Source organism: Bufo gargarizans, chromosome 2, assembly GCF_014858855.1.
Source record: "Bufo gargarizans isolate SCDJY-AF-19 chromosome 2, ASM1485885v1, whole genome shotgun sequence".
NCBI classification, from domain to species: domain Eukaryota; kingdom Metazoa; phylum Chordata; class Amphibia; order Anura; family Bufonidae; genus Bufo; species Bufo gargarizans.
The window spans coordinates 250,237,223-250,260,753 of NC_058081.1; the positions used below are offsets into that span (position 1 = coordinate 250,237,223).

The window sequence follows — 23,531 nt, forward strand, 5'->3', positions numbered from 1 at the left end:
CTACAAGATGAAGGTGTACTATAGTACATGATTTCAGTGAATATGAAGGACACCTTATAACACCTTACCTTACACCGGCATTCTCCATTTGTCTTATTACAATCAGGGTCAAATCCTTTACTGACATCACAGTTACAGGGTCCACAGATAGGATTACCCCACCAGCCTCTCGGACAGGGCAAATCGACTCTAACATAGGAGATAAAAAGTCAGTCCAGCTCTAAACATTAGATTAAGCACAGATGAGAATGTAAATTAAGGGTCCTATGAGACTGCCCAATGTTCAGTCAGGATGGGTGCTGGTTGACAATAAACATGTTGATGGGCGCTCGTTGGCATCAGCCAGTGCAAAGTCAACTGGGATCACTACCGCAGTTCTTCCTCCCTCATTCAGTTCGATTATCGGCAGCACATTCTGGATTATACAGGGAGATGTCTTGCAGATAATAGTACATCTTCAGCCCGATAAAAGATGCAAATCAGCCGACAACTGGCTGATCGGTAGCACGATTATATGGGCCTATTATCAGTAATGAGCATTCCTATGAAGGTTTGTTCCTGATAATTGGCCAGAAAATTGTCCAGTCTAATCGGTCCCTAATGTCAGCCATCCACATTAGATAGCTGTGGGCTGAATGCTTGTTTGTCCTGCTCTCTCTACAGCTATCTCTCCTGTCCCCCCCATACAGCTCAGTATGCATCCTAAATGGGGAGAGGCGAGAAAGCTGCAGCCGGACTCCATATCTCTCCTGATAACTGCCACTGGGTAAGAGTCAGGAGTCTCCTATACACAGCCAGCAGGAATGGCCGTCATTTATTTAAAGGGGTTGACGGTTTCAGAGCTGAACCCAGACATAACCTCATCTAGCATGTATGAGTGGAGTAATGGTGCTCCGATGTTCCCCCTTGTCTTCTGCTGCATCTGGCAGGACAAGGGCTTTTTCTTTACTACTGGTGACGTACTAGGCTTCATAAAAACATGCTAGGCGGAGACTTCCACCTAGCAGTGATTCCAGTGACATCACCGGCACAAATAGAACTGCTCTAGGCTGTTTTAGAGCCTAGGTCAGCGCTATAGAGCACCCATTTGTGCCGGTGACATCTCCGGGATCACTGCTTGGCGAAAGTCTCCACCTAGAATAGTGAAGATGTAAACAAATCAGACATTGCCCATGCATCGTATGGCAAGGGGGAGCATCGGCACAAGAAATGCTCCATGCCAAATGAGTGAAGATGAGGTTATGTCTGGACCCGGACAACCCTTTCAATGAGTATGCACAGGTTAAAATAACTACAGTGTGTATGTAATCTAAAGATTATGCAGAATGAAGTAAGACAATTTGGTAGGATTACGAAATACAGAAGTAACTTGTCCCTTACTTGTTCTCACAATATTGCCCATAGTAGCTTGCTCCACATTCGCACGTGTATCCATGAGAAGAGCTGGGCTTTCGAGCACAAGTAGAGACATGCTCACAGGGGTTCAAGCTGCAAACATCTACACAGTCTCTCCCAAAGAACCCTGGAGGAAAGTAGAGGATTCAGTTACATGTGCTGCTGGGCAGATGCCATAACAGAGGCCGAAAACTTTCAAATGACTAGATGAATATGCAGATAATGCCAAATATGTTTTACAGGTCTAAGACTGACTAACTGGAAGACAAGGGCTGCATCTTTCCAACATCTTGGTAAATGAACATCACAACACTAGTGCAGAATAGATCACTATTTCACAACATCATACGCCAGTAACTTAGTGCTGACATATACCACTGTACAGATTTCTTTTTATCATTATTATTATTATTATTAATATGTAGATTTAGCAGGTACAATAGAAAGGCATTGCATCCTAGACATATCTGTTAACCTCAACCATGTTTTGTCTGCAGCCATTGATATATAACTGCCTATTCTTGTCCGCAAAACGGACAAGAATAGGACAGGTTATATTTTTTTTGCGGACCATGGAACGGCGCAACGGACAAGGACAGCACATGGCCTTTTGCGGCCCCATTGAAGTTAATGGGTCTGCATCCAAGCCGCAAAAACTGCGGCTCAGCTGCGGACCAAAACAACGGCCTTGTGCAGGAGGCCTAAAGGGGTTCTGCCATGAAATCAACTTTACAGGATGAGTATAGCCTTCAACTATCTCCAGCAATCCCATAGCGGAAGAATGGAGCAACAACATGCTTAACCTACCACACCTTCCATACTGGCACATGTGACCATTGTTCTCGTGATCGGTGTGGTTCCTAACATTCAGACCCCTACTGATCAGATGCTTATTGTCTACCCTGTAGATAGGATATAAGTAAATTCTGTGGCACAACCTCTATAAGGGGTCACAGCCGAGCATGTTTGCATGCTGGCAGTTGTAGTTTCACAGCAGCTGGAGTGTGGAAGGTGGCTGATCCCAGCTCTAAATTGACTACAAGTTAGTACTTTCATGAATGTATAGGTATACATATGGTTAAAAAGGGATATTGTAGAGCTTAAAGGGGTTGTCTCATGAAGACGACCACTGTCCATACACTATAATAGGAAAGGACCTGGACCGTCCATGCAATACATGGTTAGCGGTTGAATCTTAAGTTCCCCCAACGATGGAAGCTGATTAGCCTTGTAGGGGGTATAGAAGCTGGACTCGCAGCAATCGGATAGTCACTCCACTCGTTTCTATTTTAAAAGGAGTAATTTTCATGAGGCTTAAGAAAACCATGTTTTTCATAATGTTACAAAATGTTTTTATAGTCTTACTGCAACCCCCCACCCCCCAAAAAAACACAAAAAAAACAAAAAATAAAAAACCTGCTTTTATACAATTTTTGTACACTTTTACAAATGCAAAAAGCTTAATGTTACTCTTACCTGGTTCACAGTTACAAGAAAAACGGTCCCAATCATCTGTGCAGTCACTGTTGTATGGGCATGGATTGGAATCACAAGGGTTGTCTACTTCACAACCACTTTCCACGTTGATGATCTCAGCTTTATTCATGTTAAGGGTTGCTATATTTGTTGATGTTTCTCCCATTCTTACTCCCTGATGGATAATGAAAGAAGTTGTTTACCCCAATGATCATGATGATTTCACTTGATGCAATGATTCCTAGCAGTGATTTATCTAATTTTGATGTCTACTGGAAATAGTGTATGCAAATATTAATAATTCTTCTCTTTGGTCATCCAAGAAAAAATCAGGACAAAGACTATAAGTTTGTCTTTCTAGGAATTCAACACTGACTGCTAATCCTCAGGATAGGTCAGGGCTGGCCAACCTGCGGCTTTCCAGCTGTTGTAAAACTACAATTCCCACCATGCCCTGCTGTAGGCTGATAGTTGTAGACAGTCTGGGCATCCTGGGAGTTGTAGTTTTGCAACAGCTGGAGAGCCGCAGGTTGGCCATCCCTGGGATAGGTCATTAATATCTTATCATGGTGGTCCGACTCCCAGCACCCCCTTCGTTCAGCTGTCTGAAAAGGCTTTGGCGCTCCACAAGACCTCCTCAAAGCAAATGAACCATAGCGCTGTACAGTGGTCGCGCTTGGTTCTGCAGCACAGGCATTTCGTTTGAATGGGACTGAGCATTCTGTAAGCCATATGACTGATGACCAGCCTATGAAGAGGCAGCAGAGCTCATCAGAGCACCACGGTCTCTTAAAAACTAGCCAATACTGAACTCCCGGAAAAAAAACTAAATGTAAGTGAAATGTTCCAATCCTTCCATACCACTGAGCGCAATAACACCCTTATGGATAATAAAGTGAATATAGAGTTGGCTTACTATTTAGTAAAGAAGCAGAATTATTTAAAACAACTAATAGCAATACTTAAAACTTACCTTCATGCAGCCAGTAAACCCCTGTGTTACAAGGCCATCTGTATCAGACAAACCCCCAACTAAGATGGCCTTCAGTTTCAGGCCTGGCAGAACGTTGCCAATCTCCACAGAGTTCTGTCAATACATAGAGGAAAACAGTGTGAGCAAATAATCCAATCTGTCAGTGGAATCGGTAACTCTTTTAAGGGTCAGTTGCTATTAAAGGGGTTTCCCAGCCATGAAAAAAGCCTAGAAAAATATAAGATGACAAAAGAAGTCATACGCACCATACCAATCTACCACTGCTCTGGTACCAGATCTTCCCAGATCCTCCACCAGTCTCTACTTCCTATTCCCTCTGGACAAGGACATGTGACCACTGCAGCCAGTCATTAGCCACAGGGGTCACATATATATGGCAACAGGGAACAAAAGACTGTCAGGGAACCTGGGAAGAACCGGTATTGGCAGTGGAAAATCAGTATGGTATGTATGACTTCTTTCATTATTTTATAACATTCTAAGCTGTTTTCTAAACAATGTTTCATGGCTGGACAACCCCTTAAAGAACATCTGGCAGCAGGATCAACCCCACCAATGTAGGCATATTGCCTCTCACCTGGCCTTGTAGACTCACACCTGTGCCGAAGCCTACATTATGTGTGCATGCAAGTGCATCTGCCCCTGTTTCCCCAGCAACACAGATGACTACTGTGCATGTGCCTCTGACTTCACCCTTCACCAAAACAAAGCCGAGTGTCTCCTCTTCTGGGTGGAAGATAAGGTCATTGGCACATGCACAGTAGTCATTTGAGCTGTTGGGGAAGCAGAGGCAGATGCACTGCGCATGTGCCAATAGTGCAGACTACAGCACAGGTGCAAAATTACATTCAAGGGGACGGGGGGAGTAGTCTAAGTGCAGATGACAGGAGCTCTGGTGTTCCGAGAGGCCCGGACCCACCCCTCGATGCACCAAAGACCTAATTTACATATTAATAAAAAGTTATCAGGAACAACACAAAAGAGGAACATAAATGTGGTACTGTTTTACTCAGCAGGATGAACCCACCAGGCATTATGGTTCAATGTTGTTGATCCTGCAGTTACACGCTATTTAGTTATTAAAACTAGATGTACAGAAACAACTTACACACAAGAGGCCAAAGGGTAAACTGAAACTTAATACACTTTCACAATGGATTATTTTTTTTACCTGATAAACTCCATAGTCCAGATACATGATCGCTAAATACTTGACGTCCTTTCCATCCTTGGAACTCTTCAGCTCTATGAGCAAATGATGCCATTCACCATCACTGACCCTCTTCTGCTGGATCTGCATAGCAGCTAAACGAGTATAGCCGCTGTATACTTCAAAGTTGAGGTAACTGTTCAATATCTGTTTGGCAAATATAATGTTATTTTCTCATAATGTGATTTGTATGGTTAAGTACAGTATTATGTGACTTTAGTAAAAGAAGAATTCTGGATTTTTTTTTCTTTGCCTATATAGAGCAGGATATTACAGCTATTACATGCAAGATGCAGGGAGAGCAGTGTGAAGCTACATCCCATACAACTACACTGGAGAGTCAGGACACACAGATAGTACAGACAAGCAGTGTGAGTCTGGAGGTTTATATAAGTGCAGCTAATCACTACATACACTCACCTAATATATATATATATATATATATATATATATATAAAAATATGTACTTCTGGTTCTTTACATTATCTCTTCAGCAGAATACAGAGATAGACAGAGGAGTGTGGGGGAAGGGAAGGGCCTGAGAGCTGCAGGTAGGGATTTGATTGGAGATTATGTCATCCTGTAGTTCACAGGACATCAGATTCAATCCCCCCCCCAAAAAAAAGACCAAAAATACATGTTTTTTCTATTCAATATTTTATCCAAGAGTTTTGTGCATACATCTATTGATTCACATCATGAGCACATTTTTCATATAAATGTCCATACTTTCCAGTGTGCAAATTGGTTTACATCAGGATTCAGCGCACATGGTAACCAGCAAGCATGTAGCCACGTTTTGAGGGTCCGCCCCCTTTGTCAATATAAAAGTATGGACATTTATATGAAAAATGTGCTCATGATATGAATCAATTGATGTGTGCACAAAACTCTTGGATAAAATATTGAATAGAAAAAAACATGCGTTTTTGGTGCATTTTCTTGGATTGAATCTGAATTGTTGTCATGTAGTGTTATTGACGTACATGCACTTTTATTGTCTAGTTAGAAAATTAAAGTGCCACATTTCTACTGAAGACTGTTCACAGGAAGTCAGCAACAGGGGAGAGACCAAAATTCCTGTTTACACATTGGACCAAGCCCCGGACTGCTGGTCAGACTTGAGGTCACATGACCACAATCCCAAAATAAAAAGTTTCGAAATGTATGGATCCTACCGAAATAGGGTGTAATAAATTACACTGCTAGACTACTAGTGCTGAGTTAGTATTGTATGTAAAATAAAATAAAAACAGAGCGCTTCTTTAATATATACAATAGCATAACAAATACAGTTTTTTCTTATAAAACTCCTCCATGAGCCTTCAAAATCTGATCAAACGTGCAATAGATGTCTAATCATGCTGGACAAGAAATGTTCCAAGGCAAGGCTTCTGTTACATGCATGCTCGCAGACTAGTGTGTGCACAGCCTTAATAGTATATTGCACAATGAAGATACATTAATATCTTGCAAGTCATAAAACTGCTGGTTCTCCCATTCAAAATATACATGCAAATGTGTCTGTAGGTTCTTTATAAGGCCTCCTGCACACGACCGTATGGCTTTTTCAGTGTTTTGCGGTCCGTTATTCACGGATCCGTTCTTCCGTGTTTGTTTCCGTCGTGTTTCCGTTTTCATTCCGTTTTTCCGTATGGCATATACAGTATACAGTAATTACATAGAAAAAATTGGTCTGGGCATAACATTTTAAATAGATGGTTCCATAAAAACGGAACGGATACGGAAGACATACGGATGCATTTCCGTATGTGTTAAGGTTTTTTTTGCAGACCCATTGACTTGAATGGAGCCATGGAACGTGATTTGCGGGCAATGATAGGACATGTTCTATTTTTCAACGGAAATACGGAAACGGAATGCATACGGAGTACATTCCGTGTTTTTTTTGCGGAACCATTGAAATGAATGGTTCCGTATACGGAACGCAAAAAAGTCCAGTAAACGGGAAAAGAAAAGCAGTCGCGTGCAGGAGGCCTAACTGGGAGGAAGTCAGCACATGGCGATGGCTATCATCTACTTTTCTCTACCTTATTCTGTACCATTAAGAAGCATTTCCCTTGCTAACTCAATAATTTATTTAATATCCATCACAAGTAGATAAATGATTGTCATTTCATGTATTTCAGCATTTTTATGGTGTAAAAAAATTCTAATGCTAAGGCCTCATAGTTGTGTGGCCGTTCCGTGCTTGCAGTCCCCAATGCACGGGCAACATCTGTGCAGCTGGCCGGACCCATTCAACTTGAATGGGTCCTTGGTATGTCCGCACCGCAAAAAAAAAAACTGACTCCATGATCCTTGAGCACAATGGCAAATGATCAGCTGAATTCGGCCAATCATGCCATAAGCATGCCGTTTCCAATGAGGCTAATTACATTTTCATTAGTAAGTCTGCTACAGATACCTGGATGCCGCACTGGATGGGGGTGTGATCAGGTGTAGTTTGAAGATTTGAACCGGAGGCTCAGATAAGTAGTGCTTCAATGGTAGAGAGTGGCACTCTGGATTGGGGCTTAGGTCATTAGGAAACAGCGGTAGCCCATTAAGGCGCTACTCACCTGTGCCTCCGGTTCCAATCTTCAAACTGCACCTGATCACACCCCCAACCAGTGCGGCATTCAGGTATCAGAAGAAGGCTTACTGCCTAAAATGTTTATGTATTACTGGAATATACTACTGGAGAATTGTCGAATAAATCACGTGTCGAATAAAAACCTTGGCGTGCAGAGTCTCCATTATATTGTTAAGACTGGTCTGGGACCCATCTCCAGCACCCTCAGGACTAGCAGAGTGTGCCATTAAACCACTTTTACAGAATTACATTTTCGAAAGAGATCATCACAAACAGTCTTTTGTACTACCTTTTTTTTAACCAAAATCGGCCATTCGAGACAACATTTGTCTCATGTTTATGGCCAGCTTTAGTATTACCAGTAACACTGATGCTTCCCTGTGCCCAGAGTTGGTTGTTGCTTGTACTGTCTACAGATGTGTTTCTGGGCATTGCTCTATATGTGGACATATGTACGTACCTGGATGCTAATCTTTATTGAAGAACCAGCATTAGCCTGCATTAACATGCCATTAGGTTGACGAGTTCTAAACATCACTCCAATGAACCATGGCACAGACACTGTAACATCCAGCTCGGGCCATATAACAATTCCATCTCCTTGGAACCGTTGAGGAAATGGCATTACTGAAAACACATTATTTGGGATTTACAATTTATCCGATCAAGATGTACAGTGCAAGGAAACATAAAACTGTAGTGGATTTTGGGGTAAAAGTACAAAATATACACTGTAAACCATTGCTCAGATTGTTCTTAAAGTCCTATTGTTTGTTTTAGACGTTCAAGATAGGTGCAGGTTCCAGAGGTGGGTCATGCACCTTTTAGACATTTATGACATATCTTGTGGATATGCCATAAATGCTGAGAGGAGAAATGCATTAAGTTTTTAGTGTAGTTTTTGATGCAGTTGTACGAGCCAAAGACAGAAGTGGCGTTTCCATTCCTTTTGTATCCACGCCTGGATTTGGCTTTAAAAAAAACACACCAAAAACTGCACTCAAAATATTTTAATAATAGTTTCAGAAAATCTTTAATTACACGCAGATGCCACACAATGAAACCATGAGACTAATAGAAAAAGGTCTTCTAGTTTAAGGTCTCATGCACACGACCGTTCCGTTTTTTGCAGTCCGCAAATTGCAGATCCGCAAAAAACGGAAGCCGCCCGTGTGCCTTCCACAATTTGCAGAACGGAAGGCCCATTGTAGAAATGCCTACTCTTGTCTGCAAAACGGACAAGAATAGGATATGTTTTTTTTTTGTTTGTTTTTTTGCGGGGCCACGGAACGGAGCAAGGGATGTGGACAGCACACAGAGTGCTGTCCGCATCTTTTGCGGCCCCATTGAAGTGAATTGGTCCGCACACGAGCCGCAAAAACTGTGGCTCGGATGCGGACCAGAACAACGGCCGTGTGCATGAGGACTAAGCCTGTGAAATGAAAGGGATGCAACTGCACATAAAACAGCATTTCATAAGCTTCTCAAAACACACTAGAGGCAGTATACTGCTGGCTAAACACTAGTAATGGTGGTAACGGTAGCACATACCTTGCTCACAGTTTTTCCCTCCATAGTGCAGAGGACAGTCGCAGTAGTATGTGTTCCACTTATTAACACAGGTCCCCTGGTTCTGACACATATTGGTATCGCAATAGTTCCTCTTTGCAGAACAACCTTTGAATGAAATGAGGAACATCACGCCTTTCGTAACGGGTAAAGATCATTTTTAATTCATCTGAATGAAACTATGAGCCCTGTGAATAACGCACCATAGCCTGCACTAGCAAGACAAACAGTCAATAACCTTCAAAATAAAGGAACGGATACATAAAAAAGAATTTGATGCAGAACAGTAGGTCATTCTAGTAGGATGTGAATGATAAAAAAAAGGGACTATTACATTTTCTTAAAGGGCTTTCACACAAATGTATAGGACAATGATCAGATAAATCATAAATGGCTGGCATTCCCATCACCACACCAATCTAAAAACAGATGTGCCCATGCCACACGTTTGCCTATTCACACTCCATTATAGTGAGTTCAACACTTCATTTTTATATCCTATGGCCTATCTCTAACTGGCCCATTTTAATTACTTTTTAATCTGCTTCTATTAATATTTTGCAAATGAACGAACACTAAAACATACAAAGACATATGCAAGTCGTGGCATACAATATGTACTGCATCCAGTGCGCAGGGTATACAACTAAACCTGCAAAATAGGGAGGGAGGACGTCAAGCACCCATTTCAGTTTGGGTAAATACTTTAAAAATGAATTAAAAACACACATTTTGAAACAAAGATAAAGTACCTGGTAATGTGCCATTGTTGGCTATATAACTAGCCATGTCTATCGGCCTACTGTCAATTGTTAAATTCCTAATGCAACCAATGAACTGTCTGTTCTGCACAGGGAAGTCCTCAGGCAAATCTGGAACGCCTCCCAGCAACAGTGGTCCAGTTAAGTCAAGAGACCTAGAAAAACAGGTTAAACATTTTATACATGGGAAACTCTTCATTCTGTCCATCAAACCACCAAAATATTTTCCAGAGATAAATTAGTCACTGACCAATATATATATATACTTGACCAACAAACCATTAACTTACTTCTTGGACCCAGTCTGTGTCCCCTGGGCAGCACATGTGTAGTTCTTGATAAGGCTCCCAAATCGTATAGCGACAGCAGTGTCACAGTCGTCGACCGTCACTACAGCCACCTTCTCTCCAGATGGACCATGGGGAATACCCAGCCTTCCAATGTTGGGCTTGAAGAAAACAAGTAAATTCATATTAAGCACACCACATGGCATACTGTTAGTTATATCTTCCAGTACATCATATATGTTAGAAGAAAATGTGTAGAGTAGACGGGTAATGTCTGCGAGAAAATATCTGTCAAGGAGTTGCCTAAATCCCACTTGACCCAAGCATGGCTAAGTATAGTCTGATTGACTTTCCTACAACAGCCTCAAGGTGAATATATCCGTGACTTCTGTAGCTGTTAAACTGGGGGGTCTGGAAAATGTTTTCTATAGGCAAGTGCCGGCCAGTTATACGTTGTTTCTTTTAGTGCAGTTGTGGGATTTACACAGATATTAACCTCTCTGTAAAGCAAGTTTTACAAGTGACCTAGTGGTTTATGTGGGTTCCTGCTGGTTCAGGAAGACCAGTTAGCTCGGTGTTCAGTGAGCCACCTCTATGTCACACAATCAATGACCAACGAGAACAATAATAGTGTTAATGTTCAGTAAAGCATTCCCACCTACAAATATGCCATCAGCAGCTGACACACAAGCATTTTCTATTTATGGTACTCCCAACTATAAATGCTATATACATATATAAAAAAATATAATAAAAAATAAATCTAAAAATAAGTGATATATAGATATATGCTATATAACACAATATTCCACCATGTATTGCATTTCTGCAGAAATCTTTAATGAACTTCATAATGGATTTTATTATAATTATCACCAACATCAACTTTCAATGTCCAGTTCATACAATATTGAAAGAATAAAAAGGTGCGCCGTAGCACAGTGATTAGATTATAACTGGTCATTCAAAAGGTTTCACAGAAACGTTCAAGCAGAGATTTCCGCAGAGCTCCCGGGCAGTCGGCGGGGCTCTTCTACTAAAACTACAAAACTCCCATAGTTTCTTTGCAGCAATATTAGATTTCAAGCCTCACCTACTACTAACTACTATATCAGCTTCAGGAATCCGCTACTTGGCTGCTGCATCAAACTATTTGTCCTTTTACCTAACAGTGTACGGCTATCATTGTTGTTTCCATTACAGATCCCTTCACGTTCCTGTTTCCTACTGTATTATCTTTATTGTCTCAGGGGGGATAGGTGTGTGCAGACATCATTATGCATAGCTAGCTATCAGGTAGAAGTGATGCTGACATTAAGCTCACAGTGGCACAAATTAAAAAATAATGTAAAATTAAAAAGCAGGAAGCTAATATAGTAAATACCCTGAATACACTATATACTGCATATATATATATATATATATATATATATATGGGCTGAATATCTTATTATCTACATTTTCTCACTAAAGTTTGGAGTGCTGTCTTATCTTTGACTCCCTAATAGTAGATAGATAGATAGATAAATGGCACTGAGTGTTTAAGCACTGCCTTGATAAAACAAGTAACAGTAGCAAGCACATCAATGAAAGCTACAGGGAACAATGATCGCTTTTATAGCTGATGACTGGAAGGAACAAGACCTCTCTAGCAGTCACGCTCTGTAGTTTCTGTGCAGCCCCTACCTGCATTTCAGGTAACACAGAGCAATGCGATCAAGTAATTGTTGTCTTCCTCCTTACAGGGAGATTTGGCATTCTTGTACACAAGGTGTAAAATAAACTGCTTAACATACAAGGTCACAGCAAAGGAAACTTCATGGCGTGGAACACAATCTGGAGGACTCCATTTTAGATAATTGCATATACTGAGGTTTATCAGTTCTAGGTAAAAAAAAACAACTAATCATTACATAATGAGGAACTATGCAACTATTTGCCAGATTTTGCCAGATATTTTTTTCGGTGAATGGGCAGATTCTCGGTTACTTTAGAAGGCTGACAGATCTAATACTTATCACAGCTGAGGCAACCATTGTATCTCACTAGACCAGTGTTTCCCAACCAGTGTGCCTCCAGCTGTTGCAAAACTACAACTCCCAGCATGCTCGCACAGACAAAGGCTGTCCGGGCATGCTGGGAGTTGTAGTTTTGCAACAGCTGGAGGCACACTGGTTGGGAAACGCTGCACTAGACTATATGACTGTTAGGTTGGGTTCACATGACATTTTTGCCCTATGTTTAATAAATAAGTTGGGAAGAAAAAGTAGACAAAAGCGCAGTCCCCAATGCACGGGCACCATCCGTGTGGCCTGTAATGATAGATGCAGACCCATTCAACTCGGCAGCAGGCCCTCACCCCTAAAGTTTTAGATTGTCAGCTAAGCAGCAGGCCCTCGCCCCTAATGTTTTAGAGGGTCACCAGCAGCCCCTTGCTCCTAGTGTTTTTGAGGGTCACCAGCAGGCCAGCAATCATAATTTTTCAAGGGTGTGTATGATGCCCTCCTTTATGTGTAATAAAGGGTGTATTGGAGTGCCGTTTCCTTGTAATTTTTGGCAGCCCTTTCCCTTAGTGCATGGGCTTTATGAGTGTAGGAGTTCCACTACCTAAACAATTGTACCACAATGTCAATGAGGCCCTCCTTTATGTGATACACACGTTGTATCGGAGTGCCTCTTCCTTGTAATTTTTGGTAAAACTTGTAAATATACAGGAAAGAATATTTCCTAACAATTTTTCGTCTTAAATTGATTTTTATCTTCGGTTTGGTGCGTATTATTGTCAGTCTATAAAAGTGGCGTACTACTCGGGACAACATAGTTCACAGCAGCGACCTGGGAGTCCAAGATGCATCCAGACATCCTCCCCATGCTGTTCCCAAACCATTTTAGTGGTGTTTCTATCAATTTCTGACCTTTTCCTACGAACCAGACACCTTCCCCTCATCAGAGCAGGGGGTGCCTGATTTAATGCTCGGGTGCTCCTATTGACTTCAGCATCCCGAGCTGTTCTACTCAAGCACTTTGGTGCCCGACCAACACTAGCCGGTGCCCATATATTGCGGACCCGCTATTTGCAGGCCTCAATACGGGCGCAGTCGGCACACGTTCGTGTGCATGATCCCTAATGCGCTTTTTCAATCCTGCAGAGTCCAGCAAAAAAACTTTAACCTACACATTTTTTACAATGAAACTCTATGGTGGCAGACTCCAAAGCATGGCATCCGTCAGAGGCATCCAGGTATACGTTTTTTGTATATGTTAAACGTAAAATAGAAATGTGATGTGAACCCAGCCTTATGAACGTGGCATAAAAATCACTTCATAATAGCCCTCGTCTAAGGTTCACTTATTTTCTGTAAACAGGATGTAAAATTAGCTCAGTTGAGGCAGGAAAATGGACACAGCAAAACAAGTTTATGTTACAATGAAAAAGAGGTGGGAGGTCATGTGGACATCTGTGCTATATCAGACTGATTTCCTCTATAATGGATGGTTGATATTACTGCACTGGATACTGGGATTCATGTAAGCAATTATTGGGAATACTAACATAACAGTATAAAAACATCATAGGTAATATAATATTTAATTGATGGGTGGTGAGACAATAATGCAATGCTGCTAAACAATCATATTACTACATCAGTAAAGTTTTTATTTGATGCAGTTCACCCACTGTGTTGTTAAAGGAACATTAAACCAAGAAATGATAAAATTCAGTTTATATAGTTGCCCCCATTGCCTGTCAATCTGCAGCATTTTCTACATGATTCTTGTAGAAATCCTGCAGAGAACACAGGGGTTAAAGGAATTGTCTCACCTCAAACACTGGTAGCATATCACTAGGATATGAAACCAATGCCAAACAGGTGCCGGTCCCACCTTTGGGACCATCTCCTATCTCCAGAACGGGATTCCCAAAGTGAACAGAGAACAGCTGCACTTCACTCATTTCTATGGGAGTTCCAAAATAGCTGAGCTCGCTCAGCTATTTTTGAAACTCACATAGAAGTGGATGGGGAGAACACCGCACTTGCATGGTGCATAATCATTCACTTTGGGGCCAAGTTCTAGAGATACGCACAGGTCCTAGGCCAGTTACAGGCCAGTATATGTGCTTTTGAGCACATGGGGTGTGGTGATTACTGTTGTATGACGGATCAATGTCTGAGGAACAATGTTGAAGAACAGTAGAAAGCAGAAGAGAAGAATAGTAGAAAGTAGAAGAGACAGATTGGGGAATGTGATTGCCCACCTTTAAAAGATGTGTTTTTAGGAAAGGCCTAAAACTGTGGTAGTTGGGAAGTAACCTGATTGTCTGGGGTAGTACAATCTAGAGAAATGGTGCAACTCAAAAGAAGAGTTGGAGATGGAAATGAGAGGTTCAGATTATGGTGGATGTTAATAAATCATTGGCAGAATGGGCAGCACTTGTAGAGTGGTAGACAGAAATAAAGGAGTAGGTGTAGGGTGCAGCACGATATATGTTTTTTTTAAAGTATTTTCTGTTCTTTTAGGAGAAGGTATCAAAGAACATATACCAACCAAAATATCAATTACATAGTAGATCTCTCAAATATCTATTATTTGACAGAGGCAGTAACTGGAGTGCACGGACCTCAGAGCAACTGACAAGACACAGGTCATAACTAGAGATGAGCAAATTGATACGCCTGTTTTCACTTATTTGCTGATCCACAGAATACTATAGGTAAGTCATTTACCCTATTATCATAAATGTGCCATACATTTCACCAGTTTGTTTTAATGACCAAAATTTAAACGGGGTGGGGTGCTTTATATCTAGCTATAATTAAATTACTAATGTTAAACCAAAATGTTCAGTTATTCACCATGTTTTTTCCTTCAAATAATAAGTTAATAAAAATGTTGTAGTTTGCAATAAAAACAGGAAGGCAAGATCTGCATACTTGGCATGCGAGACATGGAAGTGTGGAGGTGCATATGATCTCCAGAAATAAAGACAATCTGCTCATTAGTTGTCCAATCATCCCCAGAGAATCATTCATTAACCTGTTGGCCTCAGCCCAACAATCCAAGAGATAATGCGATGGAAACTCATTTCCCAGGCATCCCCTTCCTGCTTCACTGCTCACAAGTCTTTATGACCTTTTATGCAGTTTTTAAATGCCATAGGGCAATAAAACATTGGGAGGAGAATTTGTAACTATCATTCTGATCTTCTGGATAACGCACATGCAGAAATAGAAGTAGAATAAAAGGTAAAACTCAGCAAATGATGTAACTATACATTTTAGTATAGTGACAATGTAATGGCTACTAGCAAAGGTTCCGTCTGAAGCTCCTGGTGCAAATGCCTTACCCACTAACTGAGATGTTGTGTTTTGCTGTACATGATTGCGCCATGCTATGTATAGTAGCTTTAAACCATTATGTGTTTCGCTTGAAGGGGTTGTCCGCTTTTTACTATTGATGACCTATCCACAGGATAGGTCATCAATATCAGATTGGTGGGGGTCCGTCTCCCGTCACCCCGCCGATCTCATAATGATGACCTATCCTGCCTTCTCTGCTCTGTTTACCTGCTCGCCGCAGCAATTGCAGTGGTGAGCAGGTGTAATTACAAGTATGGCGTCTCCATTCACTTCTATAGGACAGCTCTCTAGTATGCAATTGAACAGACAGAACCATCCTATAGGATTGAATGGGGACACCATACTTGTAATTACACCTACTCACCATTGGAATTGCTGCGGCGAGCAGGGTGACAAAGCAGATAAGGCATCGTTTGTACGAGTGCTGCCTTCTCTTCAAATAGCTGATCGGTGGAAGTGTCGAGAGGCGGACCTCCACAAAACCTAATATTAATGACCTAACCCCCGCCAATCTGATTATTGATGACCTATCCTGAGAATAGGTCATCAATAGTAAAAAGCGGACAACCTCTTAAAATCTTGTGCCTTCACTCCACCTCCACATAATATTGTTGTTCTCTTACGTAACCTATAGGAACTTCAGATGCAGAGGTAACTGCTCCCTTACAGCTGTTCCACTGTCACCCAACGGGTGTTATAAGTAAAGGGGACCTAGATAAATCACCAGTGGACTATAAAAGGAATTGGGCATTCTTAGAGGCAGATATTCTTGAGAGTTTTTATACAAGTTAACAGAATGTGCTCTACAATTATAAATGTGAACTACACATGGAATTCAAGGAACTAAGTCTTCATGAAACTGCCATCAGGACAATCATGGGGGTGCTGTGACCTCCTCCTCACATATGGTTCCTATATGTTCCTACTCATGGACAACTATGCACATACAAAGACTAAATGGTGTGCTGACCCTGTGTAACTGTCTTCTATGAACAGCCACAAAGATGATGGAAAAGGATTAACAAATTGAAATCAAGTTCACTAAGCAAAAGGTGTAAAATGTTTCGTCTTCAGGTAAAAAGTGAAAAGTGATACTAAGTGATGCATGTTAATCCAGATAAACTTTACTGGTATGTAAACTACCTGAAGGCATGACCAGCAAATTATTTGAAAGATGGAATATGTTGAAGGTGGGCTTCTTTCACCATATTTTTTTGCAGTAAATACTATACCCAGGCCAATTTGTCAAAATGGAATGAGTAAAGTGACTTATCATAGAAGTATTTAATATGAGTGATGTGCGTGTCAATGACAAGGTAGCAGCAGCAGGCGAGGGCCTTGGAATTACTTTCTTACAATGCCTGATGATCAAATGTGATTGGCAGAAAACTCCCAAATAAGCCATTGGGAGTTGCAGCAACCAGCAGCTTCTATGTGTATTGAATTACCCCCTTGGAGCACTCATCTGGCTTTGCCGTGTTTCAGCTTGCTGAGCAGCCAAAGGTCTAAGACATACATGTAAGAACCCCAAACTCAAGCACTGAGACACAGATCATTTCACTGGAATGCTTCCAAATGTAGTTAAACTCATCAGTAAAACACGCACATGTGATACAACAAAGTCCTGCAGAAGGAAGATGTATGAAAATGGTTTTCCAAGGTACTGCCATACATTCTTCTCATACAAGCTACATCTATAATGTCAGTTCTAAATATGACAACTTGTGAAGAAAACACAGTACAGCCTCCTTGAATTTTATGGTTTTACGTATCAGGACAAAAAAAAAATTTGGTCTTGTGACTTTTACACGTGAAAGGACAAAATACTGTTACCAGCAGAATGCTGGAAACTTGGTGGACCCCATTATAGTGAATGGGATCTGTTGGGCCCTGGCGGATATGGCAATTCTGGTATTTTCTTCCTCTACTGGAACAGAATACCAGAATTCCTGCTGCAGATGGTGGTAGCCTTACACTTTCATCAGACAGATCTTTGTGATGCAGCTTTATCCCTTATGACTTTGATCAATGGCCTACTGACCTCTGAGTAGAGGCTTTCCTGATATGTACATCACCCCTGCTGTGTAATATAAAAAATGAACAAGAGATTCTACAGTCCTACCTAACCTGAATTCAACAATTGCCTTCTCGTTAAAGGGGTTGTCTCATCTGAGACACTGGTGGCACATTGGTAGGACATGCCGGGACCCGCACCTATCTCCAGAATTGACCCCCCCAAAGTGAGTGGAGAGCAGCCGTGCATTGAGCAGCCAACCTCCATTCATTTCTATGGGACTGACAAAAAATAGCCGAGAGCTGGCTTGGCTATGTTCAGAATGGGTCCTTTGGCTATTTTCGGAACTCCCATAGAGCATGCATGGTGCGCTCTCCTTCACTTTTGGGGGCCTGTCCTGGAGATAGGTGCGGCTCCCAGAGGTGAGACCCGTCCGTACCTATGTTACATTGGTGGCATATCACCGCGATATGCAACAAGGTCTCAGACGAGGCCACCCTTTTAAGACCCCATCATAGACTCTCCAAGAATGTGTAATACTGGGGCAGAGTTTGGTGCAACAGCCGTGTACCACATTTATTAAAGGTTAGACTTGTATTCTCTGACCTGTTAGAAAGGCATGTGATGTAAACTGTAGTGACTGTATTTGTGACTAATAAACTTCTTTTTAATCCTTAGCTGGGCCATGTGACCCACGCCGACTCTGAACTGACACAGCAGCTTATGTGTGGACAGGAAGTCATTCCCCAATATGAGAAAAGACATATTGATAGGGAACGTAGACTGTGAGATCCACTGGGGACAGTGAGTAAAGCGCCGTGGAACATGTCAGCACTATATAAGTGAGTCAAATAAAAAATAATAAATGTTGTTGCTTGTCTGTAAACACTGTATGCTAAGTATAATACGTATAAACTGGTTATCACTCATTTCATCTACTACATTTGCATGACGAGCAGTGTGTGGATTAAGGCCTAGAGAGACCTGTCATCAGAGGTATCACAAACCTGCTGATCTCTTACTTGAGGAGGGATACAAATGATACTTTTGCACGCCATAAATTGTTCAAAGGGTAATTAACTTCAAACCGGCAAAAAACCAAGGCATGTGTTTGCCTGCTACATTGTATTCAATTCAGAGTTTTCATGTAGACTATGGAGTGAAGTTGTGTCTGATTGTTATTCTGGCTTGTCATGACAACACCAAAGACAAATCCCCAAGACAGACAGAAAATATATAATTACTGAGCTCCATGTACTGATGTGATATCAATTCTTATAGTTAGGAAGGAATTGCAATGTAGGCTTACAGAGTACAGCTCTGGAGGACCACCAGCAATCACCATCACCTCAATGAACCTGGCATTACATACAAGAAAGCTTAGTTTTAGCTGTAGACCTTTATGTCACTTCCATATTTTTATCTTTTTAGAGGTTGATTTTCAATGTGAGGACAGGAGGCCTCTTACATGTAGATCTTTATTTCATTCTGGTTCTGTTCCCCCTCCTTCTCCAATTTCCATTAACTTGATGTAATTCTTATCATTCCTGACGTGATTTTCTATTAGTATTATGGGTTCGCACATTTTTTAGCACCATTTTTCATCGCTCTTGCAATTATTTCTTTTTTGCAGTGTCAGCTTTAGGTATTAGCTGAAAGTCTGTGGCAAATATCAAATGCAGGGCACACATTTTTTTTTGCATTTTTTATTCAATTTGGTGGCATTTTTTATTTTATTTAACATAATGGCGCAATGGCATTCTCAGGTGTTTTTTTTTTTTAATTCTCCCTCTATAGGGGAAAAAAAACACCTGATGAAAAAGTAATTCAAATGTATTAACACAAAACACAAAACGACACTAAAAACACATGTGGTACGGGGGGGGAATAATGTTTTTATGATTTAGAACCAAAGCAAATTTGGGTGTTCACAGTGAAAAAATGCAAATAATGTCTAAATTCATGCAGATTTTGATGCAGTTTTTAAAGCAGATTTAATTGCAAATTAGGACTTCCACTTGTAATCCATAGAGAAATTGGACTTTACAAAACAATCACAATACATCAAATTTTCCGCAGCAGAAGGCCTCGTGCACACGACCGTTGTTTTGGTCCGCATCCGAGCCGCCGTTTTTGCGGCTTGGATGCGGACCTATTCACTTCAATGGGGCCGCAAAAGATGCGGACAGCACACGCAGTGCACCGTTCTGTGGTCCCGCAAAAAAAAAATATAGCATGTCCTATTCTTGTCCATTTTGCGGACAAGAATAGGCATTTCTACAATGGGCCGCCCGTTCCATTAATTGCGGAAGGCACACGGGCGGCTTCCGCTTTTTGCAGACCGCAAAAAACAGCACGGTCGTGTGCATGTAGCCGAACACAGATTTTTAGACAGAGTAGACAAATTTAAACAAACACAGAATTACATGGGAACTATATATGATTTTTCTGTAAATGCTGTCCGCCACGTATGAAGGCGCACTAACTGCTGCGCCTGGAAACTGAGCAGAAGTGCTTTGTGATCTCTACCCTGGAGATCAAAACAGGAATGGGGCATATTTATGCTAAAACTAAAAAATATTTAATCCCCTGACAAGCAGATTCCACAGTGGTATGTCCTAATGACATTAGCCTGGTATCTGTTATATACTCGGGGGATTCTCTGGAAGCCAAGTGCCTATGTAAGGTATTCCCACATAGTATCATATTGGAGGCTGCACCATATAAGGATGGCAGCTGTTTATGGTGATAAATTGTAAGACAGTCTAAAGTCAAAACAGTAAAAGACAGCGGCTGGAACAGATATTTTCAACCGGACTCCTGCTGTCTTGTACAAGTCAACTGGGCTTCAAGTGATCAAGGACATGGAAAGGGTTCTCTGTGGACTATACTTCCCAGTGTTTCAAATATCACTGAGGAGCCTTCTTGGAGATGTAGCTTCCACTTTTTGATCAGTAAGGACTGAGAAAGTAGACATGAGTAGTACTGTACATTTTCCTACTGTCACTACACTGACATACATTCTCGCCATGCACATGAGTCCTCTATGTTAGCACAACACAGCATCTGGACTGTGTATTTCTGTGTAGCGGAGTGCCTGCAGTGGTGGAATGGAGGGGCAGTTGGAAAATAAAAAATAGTCATCTGGACTCCTCATGTGCAGTACCAATATATTACTGCAGATAATGGTCCAGAATCGTGGTGACAGATTCCCTTCAAAGGGGTTTGCTGGGATTTTAATGTAGATGATCTCTCCTTAGGTCAAGTGAATGGAAGCTGATCTGCAGTACCCTAGCACGGCCACTACACAGGGGAAGGGGCCTTCTGCTTCCAGCTCTGTCCCCTGCAGAATCAGGAGATGTCTCCGTACAGCTATTACTTTCAACACTTTCTCTTGTACTACAGAATAGACATGTGCTAACAGTGAAACAGGTTTTATTTTAGGCTACTTTCACACTGGCGTTTTGGCTTTCCGTTTGTGAGATCCGTCATGAGCTCTCACAGGCGGTCCAAAACGGATAAGTTTTGCCCTAATGCATTCTGAATGGAAAAGGATCTGCTCAGAATGCATCAGTTTGCCACCGATCAGTCTCCATTCCGCTGCCTGCAGCGTTTTGCTGTCCGCCGGACTAAACTGAGCCAAACGGATCCGTCCTGAAACACAATGCAAGTCAATGGAGACTGATCCATTTTCTATTAAACAATCTGGCACAATAGAAAACTGATCCGTCTCCCATTGACTTTCAGTGGTGTTCAAGACAGATCCGAAGACATAATACAACCTGATCCGTTCATGACGGATGCATGCGGTTGTATTATTGTAACGGAAGCGTTTTTGCAGATCCATGACGGATCAGCAAAAAACGCTAGTGTGAAAGCAGCCTTACAAATTGGTAATTGGTGGAACTATCAGTAGTGTCCTGGTATGAGTACTGCGTATTGTTACAGTACAGTTACCCCCTACACGGCACCACATCCCTTAAGTTTTGCAAACCTATGGTGGTTTACCAATGTTATATTCTGAGTTACCTGGATGAGAAGAAGTGTAAAGCATTTCCCCACTGGTTTTACCTGGTCCCTGACTAGAAGCTTGCAACGTTATAAATAATGGAAGTGTTCATGACTCTCCACGTAAAATGTCATTCCAGGCATTAGATGGCACATTTAAAAGAAAGCTCATCAGTAATTCCTAGAAAGCATCAGGTTTTATAAGCAGGGAGGTGTAGCCATATGTTTATGGTGCGTCTAATGACATCTAAATATTGGTACTGTGCATACAGTAGACAGAAATATTCTATAATTCATAAGTATGAATATTTTACATTCCCCTGCTAACATGGTCTATGCAGACACCCAGGAACAGAGAAATGCATTAAAACCTGGACGTGCAGAGCTCCTTACACAATGCAAGCAATTACAGAAATCTCGAACGTCTCTCAGCAAATTCATCTATCTTTCTCGTAGCTTAATATTATTCCAAACTGTTGGAGCACCTGAACATTAACACATATATGCGCAATCTGTCTCTGAACTGCTGCGTGCTGTCGCTGAATTTTTAATCAATTGGATCAGCATAAAAATTAGCGTCCATTGTATTCCTATAGAGAGGGGCTCATGTGGCCGGTGCTATTTGCATGTGTACAAAGAGCAATGAGCTAATGCACTGTCATTAGTGGTCCCAGGAAGTCACCCCGAGAGAACCCGCACAGGTCTCCTTTGTAGTGCATATGCCTGGCGCACACAATAACTCAGTGGGCATTTCACTAGTAAAGTGAATGAAACATCTGAAGCCTCTCAGGATTCAGGTCAATGAATTACATGCAATTGGTCATCTCATTGTCCACTTTACTGCATCACTGGCTTTCTAGCAGAGGAATTTCCATTTTTTTCCCCTGCAACTGAGATTTACTTCTACTCTTATGGGTAATAAACAAGATAATATTTCACCTCCAAATACATAAAAGATGGAAAACTATCACAGGCATTGTAGTTTTTTTTTTAAATCCTATATGAAATTCTGAGTTTATGGAGTAAAAAGCATTGACCCAGTGACCCCAGTCAGACCCCTACTGTGCCTAATACGATTGTGTTCTTTCCAAAAACTTTGCATGGGCTTAGGATTTACCATAACAATACATCAATATCATGCATACAGGGTTGCTTTATACCAAGAGCATACTACTTCAAATATATATATATATTCACATAAGTTTTAAGACAGAAAGACAGAGTTCCTCATAAGACCTGGTCATACAGTAACCTTCAGGCGAGAAATATGATCCATAGTTGACATGTCCAGCCTGCAACCTATGTCACATTTTTCTTTTACTAATGCACGGGAAAGAACGGGTATAGACGATTTAGTTACTGACAATATATAGCAAAGCTGCCAACTATATGAAATATAACTCCACATTTCCAAGGCTTGAAATCTGCCTAAACCAACAAGTATGACTTTAAAGGTGCTACTGAAGAACGTGATTTTCTTATTCCAATCACCAGAGATTTTAGGGTCATCAAAAAAGGTTTAATTTATTAATTTGAAATTAAAGGGGTTATTCAATCCCAAAAAAGCCCCCCTTATATGCCGGGACCCCCATGCTGAATATACTTACCCGGGTCCCCGCTCCCTGCACCGCTCCTGGTCCCCTCTGCAGCTTCTACCCATGCACAGATGAAAACATCCAGTGTCGGGGGGGGAGCAGCCAATGGCAGTCGGGGACGAGCCTCCATAGTGTCACCAACGATGCTAGGGAGGCTCTCCTCCGTCCCTGCCTGCCATTGGCTGATTTCCCCCGACACCGGCACTTTTCATCCATGCACGGGGAAAAGCGGCAGTGCAGGGACCAGGAGTGGCGAGGGGAGTGGG

The 23,531-nt window shown here is 41.5% G+C and overlaps 1 protein-coding gene across 3 annotated transcripts in view; it reads right to left on the bottom strand.

Annotated features, from left to right (window-relative positions):
• The window catches only part of CELSR1 (cadherin EGF LAG seven-pass G-type receptor 1), a 156,950-nt gene that overhangs the window by 31,692 nt on the left and 101,727 nt on the right, over positions 1 to 23,531 (bottom strand). For all 3 annotated transcript variants that reach the window (XM_044280226.1, XM_044280225.1, XM_044280224.1), the window contains exons 6-14: positions 10,292 to 10,449; positions 9,993 to 10,156; positions 9,223 to 9,348; positions 8,132 to 8,298; positions 5,037 to 5,222; positions 3,845 to 3,958; positions 2,872 to 3,046; positions 1,381 to 1,522; positions 69 to 189 (exon numbers count right to left, since the gene is read on the bottom strand). In XM_044280226.1, coding sequence (XP_044136161.1) covers positions 69 to 189; positions 1,381 to 1,522; positions 2,872 to 3,046; positions 3,845 to 3,958; positions 5,037 to 5,222; positions 8,132 to 8,298; positions 9,223 to 9,348; positions 9,993 to 10,156; positions 10,292 to 10,449 — 1,353 coding nt within the window. The remainder of the gene's footprint in view (positions 1 to 68; positions 190 to 1,380; positions 1,523 to 2,871; positions 3,047 to 3,844; positions 3,959 to 5,036; positions 5,223 to 8,131; positions 8,299 to 9,222; positions 9,349 to 9,992; positions 10,157 to 10,291; positions 10,450 to 23,531) is intronic.